Below are 8,291 nucleotides of genomic sequence, written 5' to 3'. Positions count from 1 at the left end.
CGGGTGGGAAGCATTTCATTCGGTTTATCAAATTCCAGATAATTGATTGCCTGATAATATAGTTTAGCTGAGCATTGGGACCTTGCTGGATAATCGAGCATTCAGATAATCAATTGCTGGATAATTGAGGTTTCTCTGTAAATCTTTTCTGAACACTTTCAAGTTTCACAACTTCCAGATCACCTAGACTTGAAAATGTTAGCTTCCTCCCTCTCTCCACGGATGCTACTCTGATGTCCATCATTCGCTGTTTTCAGTGCAGATTCCAGCATCTGCACAGTAATTCGCTCTGACAATTAACTGTCAAACGTATTGTTTATATTCAAACCAGAAAAGTCGACCCTGATTGGTGGAGATGTTGTCACGAGGACAGATTCCCAGAAATTCTAAGGAGGCACGTTCCACATTTCAGGGACTTGCTCCTTTCTCACACTCTTCCTCTCCCACTGCCTGCCCTTCCCTCTCCTGCCACTGCTTGTCCCTCTCCTTCCCCACGCTGTCTCAGTTTTTTTTCCCACCAGTACAATATGCCCCCCACCTCCCAAAAAACAATCGTGTTCAGATAGGAATCAGCGATCTTCTCCCTTCACTCGAATGGTTTCTCTACCGGTCGTGTATACACCCACCGACGACTATTTAAACCAAGCGCTTCCTTTAGGAGCCAATCACACGGCAGCCTGGGGCTGACGCCCCTGCGGTGAGCCAATCGGAAAGTGCTAAGTCCGCTGCTCTTGTGCTCGGGAGCAGGTCACTTCCGGGATGAGGACCGGAAGTTGTGAATTTGAATCTCAGCGCCGTTAAAGGATAACAAAGAGGGAGGAGAGGGAGCTGGTGGAAGCGCATGAGACAGATGATGGGGGAGACGGCTTGTCGGTGAGTGGGCTATGCGCTCAGATGAAACCAGGCGGGTGAGATGGTGGGTTAGACTCCGGGGCCAGTGTCTGAGCCGGCCGTAGGTAAGTCGAAGGGACGCCCGCGGCCTGGATCCCGGCTCCATCCCTGAGCCTGAAGCCCGTTTGGCTAAAGGATAAATGTTGTGATGGAGGTCGTGTTTCTTTTCGATATCTGTAAGAGGGGCTGACGCTGTTGGGAAGAAGTGACAGGGAGTCTGCTCTCTCAATTCCTGTCAAATTGGTAACGTGAGCGTGTTGAGAATGAGACTTTAAAGAGACGGCATTCCTACAGTGGATTGTGTCGTCAGTGCATTAGATGTCGAGAGTTATCTCATGAATAAACCACTGAGTTTTGTTGTAGTTTCTCGTTATTTCAACTTGTTCTATTAAATTTGTATGTGATTAATTAATTGTCGTAACCTAGTAGCTGTATCTTTCGGGATCTCTGTCACTGTTTTTTGAGCCATCATCTCTATTGATTGGAAACCTAATTCCAAGCTATTTTCTCACTGTCTTGCTGCTTCATTCAAGAACCTCCAAACTTTTCAATTTATTCCTCTCGTCCTAACATTGTCATCCTGTTCCTTTTGCTTCTTTATGTGGAGCCTTTTGAGGCATTTTCTATAATTTGACTGCTGTGCTCAAAATAGTGTTTAAAAATCACACAATGCCAGGTTTATAGTTCAACAAGTTTATTTGGAAGGACTAGCTTTTGCGGTGCTGCTCCTTCAACTGGTAGCTAGCTCTGCAAGCTTATACACGCAAATAAATCTGTTGGACTATAATCTGGTGTTGTGATTGTTAAAGTTTGCCCACCCCAGTCCAACACCGACACCTTCACATAGTATTGTTGAACTTTGAGAATATTTTGACTTGTCAAAAACAGTAACTTTTTTTTAATTCTTGGCTTCTGTAGATTAGCATGAACAATAGCTTCATTTCATTCTTTTACCAAAGTGTTGCTCATCTTTTATCTGAAAATCTTGCTTAACTTTTTAATCAACAATAATATCAGATCCAGTTTTTGCATTCCATGTTGAGCCCATCTATCCCGTAACAAATATGTACAAGTTGCAGAATATTGCAAATAAAATCACACTCTGTAAAGTGTTTTCTGTTTTGCTCTGCTGTATAGATTTCAGCTGGGTGCTTTTTGATTTCATTTTTTAGCAGAAATTTGGTCTCTCTGTTTCTCTAACTGATCAGTTAAGTCACAAGTGAAATGCTGGTTTAGGTGACATGTCAAATTTCCTTGTAATTGTGGGAGAAGTTAAATAATGTTCTAGATCTGAACCATCATGGCTGTAGTCCAAAGCATCTGAAGATACTTGTATTTCTGTATGGCTATCTGCATCTCCTGACAGTGGTACTCCATTTTTCTCCCATCTGTCACTCCGTCCAGTATGTAGCATTTATTAAGATAGACATCCAGAATATTCTATTTCTGGAAGATCTTGGTTTCTTTTGCTGTCTCTATTCCACTGGAGTCTAGACTCCTGCTGAAGCTTTCCACTGTACTTGAAATGCGTACTAAATGCGACTTGCCTCAAAGTCTTGCCAACTTGTTTCAGTTTATCTTTTTCCAAATTGTTTCCTTGTTTATAGATCTCAAATGTTTTTTATAATCTATTGATTTACCTCAGGTTAATAGTCATATAGATGTACTGCATGGTTGCAGACCCTTCAGTCCAACTAGTCCATGCCAAACAAACATTCTAGTCCCATTTGCCAGCACTTGGACTAAACCCTTCCTATTCATCTACCCATCCAGATGCCTTTTAAATGTTGTAATTGTACCAGCATTCAACAATTACTCTGGCAGCTTATTCCATGCAGCACGAACCTAGTGAAAAGGTTGCCCCTTGGGCCTCTTTTTAAAAAAAAATTCCCCTTAACCTAAACCTATGCCACCTAGTTCTGGACCCCCTGCCCCAGGGGAAAGACCTTGTCTTTTTACCCTATCCATGTCCTTCATGTTTTTATAAACTTCTATAAGATAACCCCTCTGTCTCCGCTCCAGGGAAAACAGCCCCAGCCTATTCAGCCTCTCCCTATAGCTTAAATCCTCCAACCCTGGCAACATCCTTGTAAATCTTTTCTGAACCCCTTCAAGTTCACAATATTCCAAAAGTGGCCTAACCAACATCTGTACGGCTGCAACGTGACCTCCAAACTCCTATATTCAATGTTCTGACCTCTGAAGGAAAGCATACCATGTGCCATCTTCACTATCCTATCTCCCTGTAACTCTACTTACTAGGTACTATGAATCTGCACACCAAGGTCTCTTTGTTCAGCAATACTCTCCAGGACCTTGCCATTATGTGCACAACTGAAAAATGTGTTGCTGGAAAAGCGCAGCAGGTCAGGCAGCATCAAAGGAGCAGGAGAATTGATGTTTCGGGCATAGCCTTTCTTATGTGCACAAGTCGTGCTAAGATTTGCCGTTCCAAAATGCAGCACCTCATATTTCTTCTGACATTTCTTTGTTCCCCATTACAATTTCTCCAGACTAATGTCCACTCTTTCCTCACTTTACAGTCAGAGTCATAGAAACAGAATCTTTGATCCAATTCGTCAATGCCAAACAGATAGCCTAAATAAATCTAGTCCCATTTGCCAACATTTGGCCTATAAACCATTCCTATTTGTTTGCCCATCCAGATATCTTTCAATTATATCAGTCTCCACCACTTTCTCTGGCAGCTCTTTCCATATATACACCGCTCTCTCCATGAATGGGTTGCCCCTTGGGCCCCATTTAAATCTCTCCCATCTCACTTTAAACATATGCCCTCTAGTTCTGGAGTCCCCCGCCACAGGGAAAAGACATTTCATCTCTTTAGACTATCCATGCCCCTCATGATTTTATAAACATCTTTAAGGTCCCCCCACAGCCTCTTATGCTCTAGGGAAATAGTTCCAGTCTGTTCAGGCTCTCCCTATGACTCAAACCCTCCAACCCTGGCAACATCCTTGTAAATTTTTTCTGAGCCCTTTCAAGTTTTACAACATTCTTCATATAGCAGGATTAGCAGAATTGCATGCATTATTCCAATAGTAGCCTAACTGGCATCCAGTACAATTGCAACATGACTTCCCAACTCTTATACATAATGCACTGACCAATAAAGGCAAGGATATCAAACGTGTTCTTCACTATCCTAACTACCTGCAACTCCACTTTCGAGGAATTATGGACCTGCATTTCAAGTTTTCTTCGTTGCAACATTCCCCAGGACCTTACCATGAAGTGCATAAGCCTTTCCAAGATGCAGCACCCCATATTGATCTAAATTAAACTCCATCTGCCACTCCTCAGCTCATTTGCCCATCTGATCAAGATCCCGTTGTAATCTGAGATAACCTTCTTTGCTGTCCACGACACCTCCAATTTTGTGATCATCTGCAAACTTACAAACTATACCTCCTATGTTCACATCCAAATCATTTATATAAATGATGAAATGCAGTGGACTCAGCACTGATCCTTGTGGCACACCAATGGTCCCAGGCCTCCAGTCTAAAAGACAACCCTCCACCACCCTCTGCCACATGTTGTTTTTTGTATAGAAATGCACATTGCCTGAAAATCTCTAACCTAATCTATGATCACTGGTCCTACTGACCTTGTTGTCTATATTGTGGACTTTTGGAGCTTTTCCTTGAAAATTTGCATCTTTAAGAGGCCAACAATGTTAAAAGTTTATTTTCTCCAAACACTTTATCATGAAGTAATCTACTATCACTGTTCCACCATTATCATTAACTTGGAGCATAGAGGGCTTCTCTCTCCTAATTCTTCATTATTCGGGAAGAAGTTCTCGTATCCGTGGTTTCAAGTTGCACAGCAGTTAAAAGAACAACTCAAAAACAAAAGTCAATGTGCTGAAAGGTAAAGTCACTGACCACATGGTTATACATCTCAAATTATGGCAGATAACAAAGTGTAAGTAATTAAGTGATTTCTAAATGTCAAAAGCAGGAGTATACACTGTATTCCTTAATGCCTCTATCCATACAGCTCCTCCTACATTTTCCTTTCATTGTCCAGTTTTGTGGGATTACTCTCACTCCCTCTAGCTATCCACTAACAATTACAGAATGCCTAGCATCTTCCAACATTGTCTTCTTATCTCAGCTTCATGTTGCCAGTTCCTGAGTTGAAGAGCATCAGTGACCCTCTCCTTTTCTTTGTCTCCATACTGTGCTTTTGTGACATGATCCGCAAATCAGGTTAGCTTGTACATACATGCTGATTAAATGAAGGGCTACCACTGATACCTTACTGGATCTATTCTCTTACAATATTTGGCTGATATTAAAATTCTTACCATGAACTGGGAGGCTAATGCAATGGTTTTTGGCCTTCAAACGTCATATTCTTGCCTCATTTTTTTTTACACTGTCCTGTTCTGGAATAGACTGCAGAAAGTTTGACATTGCAACAATGTACTTCCACATTCAGCATGTTCATGTACTGTTGAAGCTCCCATTTATAACTTTGTCGCTCCCAAATTTGTCCAGGTGCTGCTACCAATATTCTCTTTTCAATTCTCCATAAACATGACTTCAGACAAAATTCTGTTGTAAAAATCCATCATCTACAATTTCTGATTGTAGCAGTTAAGATTAAAGAACCTGCAGATGAAGGGCAGCTGAGAATGTGATAAGGAGGTGAAGGTGAGGGAGAAGGTGATAGGTCGAAGAGGACTGTGAAGCAGATAATTCGGAAAAGACCCTGTGGTTGCAGGGTCCCAAGGCGGAATATGAGACGCTCAGGGACCCTGCAGCTATGTGGGATCAATGTGGGTTTCACCAGTTTCCTCATTTCCTCTCCCTCCACCTTATCCCAGTCCGAAACCTCCAACTCGGTACCGCCCTCTTGACCTATCCATCACCTTTTCCCAACCACCGTCCTGTCCGACCTGTCACCTTCTCGCTCTCTCTCGCTCCCTCCTTCATCTACCTATCACATTCATTCACACACACACACACCCACCTAATGTCTAATAAGGGCTTATGCCCGAAAGGTCGATTCTCCTGCTCCTCAGATGCAGCCTTACCTGTCGTGTTTTTCCAGCATCACACTCTTGACTATGTTTTAAGAGAACTCTTGATGCTGTTGTAGTGTCCCTACCTCTAAATCAGGAGGCCTGACTTCAAACCCCACATGCTCCAGTGGTGTGTAATAATATCTGTGATGTAACTTTTTTTTAAACTTAATGTTTTATACCACCACACTTACTGGCACAGGAGTAGTGTGGCGTTAAGAGGCATACGCTGGTAATTTTCACTGAATAAATATACTGCCTCTAATTCCTTCCTTTACCAATTCACTGTCAGACATATTATATGGCAAGCCTCCTACTTGGCTACCCACCTTGGATTTCAGCATCTCCAGTTTTTTTTTGTCTTTAACTTTTGTATATAACATGGTAGCAGCAATAGGTGGTGGAAACTAACAAAATGAAATCAAAAAGAAGGTAAGGTGCCAGATTACCTGAAATGTTTTCAGATTCTGAGCCATTTGACCAGTAGAAGAGCATGGACATAGATTCTGATTTTACTAAGGAGGAAACAAAGCAATGTCTTGGCTTTGTCACTTTTCAACAAAGGTAATATTGGAAGCAAAGTATTTTCAACTGAAAGGCATCAGCTCAAACTTAATTGGATGCTCAATAAGGTTTTGAGGATGAAGTTTACAAGATTTATTGAATGCTTAGGAAATGTAAGATTTTGATACACTTCAAAAGATTAGAGCGACAGTCTATGGAGGGTTATATTCCGGACTTTAATAGGTTGTTTGCATTATTTAGAAGCAAACAATGTCTTTTTATACAATTTCAAAATTCCTACTTTTGTGTCAAAATTTAGATTGCTGTTGGTTATCATGTATGGCTCGACTCCTAGTCCTACGTAAGGCTTAATTCTTGGAGAGAGGCTGCATGTAATATCAAACATGTGTTGCCTCAGATTCAGGGTAGGTAGTCATTTCCATTTGGCGGAGCAAATGATGCATTTCATAGTGTCAGAAAGAATACATGATTCCACGATTGTTCCTCTTTGAAATCATCTCAATTCTGGTCACAGGTGACTGTATAAGAACAGATTTATAGTCTGGTGGAATAAATGTTAAAGCACCTTTTTTACTAGAAATAGAAATTGTATCAAAACAAAGGATCGGAAATGCCATAATCAGATAAACCGAGGAATGCCAAGTGCATAGATGATTCACATGATTGTATTAGTAAGATGATCTATTCAAAATGAAAAAACAGTATCTTTTAAAGTAAGATGGAACTTTTTGCTGAAGATGTTGATAATCAATTAGAAAGGAGTTTTAGTCTGGCAATGAGTGTGTTAGCTGTGCACTTGTTAACTGCATGTGTTGCTTTCATTTTGCCGGTGTGTGGAATAGATCGGTTCAATACTTGCTGACCTTACTCGGATGTACCCAGTGAAAATTGATGCAACGTTAAGTATGAAGGTTCTAACTTGCTTTGGATTTGGTGATGAAGACAATGGAGGTTACTGTAATGAAAAGAGATTCCATTTTGTTTTAAAAAGAAACAGAAGCTGGAAAAACAATTTTAGGGGCTACAGTAAAATAGTGAGATATGCTGGTCTTCCATGACAAAAGGAATAAATGAAACTGGACTGTATGAGAAGTGTTTTGGAAAGTCAGTGGATGTGTAAGCAGGACAGTATTATATCCCTTAGTCAGTGGTATCACATGAGAACAAAAAATTATTTTAAAGTTCCCCACATTTTTAAAATATATTTGTCAATAAAAGTGAGTTAAAGTCCTGCTAAAGATTACAGACATGGTTGCAGAATATTTAAGGCTTAGAGGTCTGCGTTTTTTTTTAAAATAAGTCAGACCACTACATTCTATTGTAGGCCTTCCATGAGCACGTGACTCTAAAGGGATAGAAAAAAGACTGAAATGATTTCATCCTACCCATGAGAACATTACAGCCGGTTTTGATCATGCTGTACTCAAAAGCAAAGTATTGCAAATGCTGAAAATCTGTAATTAAAAACAGAAGGTGCTGGTGAAACTAGGATCTGGCAGCATCTATGGAGAGAGAAGCACAGCAAACGCTTCATGTTCAGTATGACTTTTCTTTTTTTTAATTTGGTTTTAATATAATTGTACAGAGCAAGGACAAGATAGTGATTATAAACAAGGTCATGAGAAAGGTTAGGAATTGACTTGAGACACTGGCCAAGTTTCGGAATAATAATGGATTTGAATTTGCTAATTATTTAATTAAAGAAATATGTGAAACAAATGAACATTTCTCCCCATTTACTCTGGATCACTCATGATTTGGAACGTCTCTCTCAGATCTTTACGGTTTTCACGAAGATCTGTAGCTCAGGTTGTTGATG

At 40.5% G+C, this 8,291-nt stretch overlaps 1 protein-coding gene across 1 annotated transcript in view; it reads left to right on the top strand.

Moving 5' to 3' along the window:
- The first annotated feature begins 421 nt into the window (after positions 1–421).
- g2e3 (G2/M-phase specific E3 ubiquitin protein ligase) overlaps positions 422–8,291 on the top strand; it is an 87,571-nt gene continuing 79,701 nt past the window's right edge. The window contains exon 1 of the mRNA XM_072569004.1: positions 422–873. Coding sequence (XP_072425105.1) covers positions 842–873 — 32 coding nt within the window. The 5' untranslated portion in view covers positions 422–841. The remainder of the gene's footprint in view (positions 874–8,291) is intronic.

This window comes from Chiloscyllium punctatum, chromosome 4, assembly GCF_047496795.1.
Source record: "Chiloscyllium punctatum isolate Juve2018m chromosome 4, sChiPun1.3, whole genome shotgun sequence".
NCBI lineage: Eukaryota > Metazoa > Chordata > Chondrichthyes > Orectolobiformes > Hemiscylliidae > Chiloscyllium > Chiloscyllium punctatum.
The sequence above is the reverse complement of the archived record's forward strand: the minus strand, read 5'-3'. Positions and strand labels throughout refer to the sequence as shown.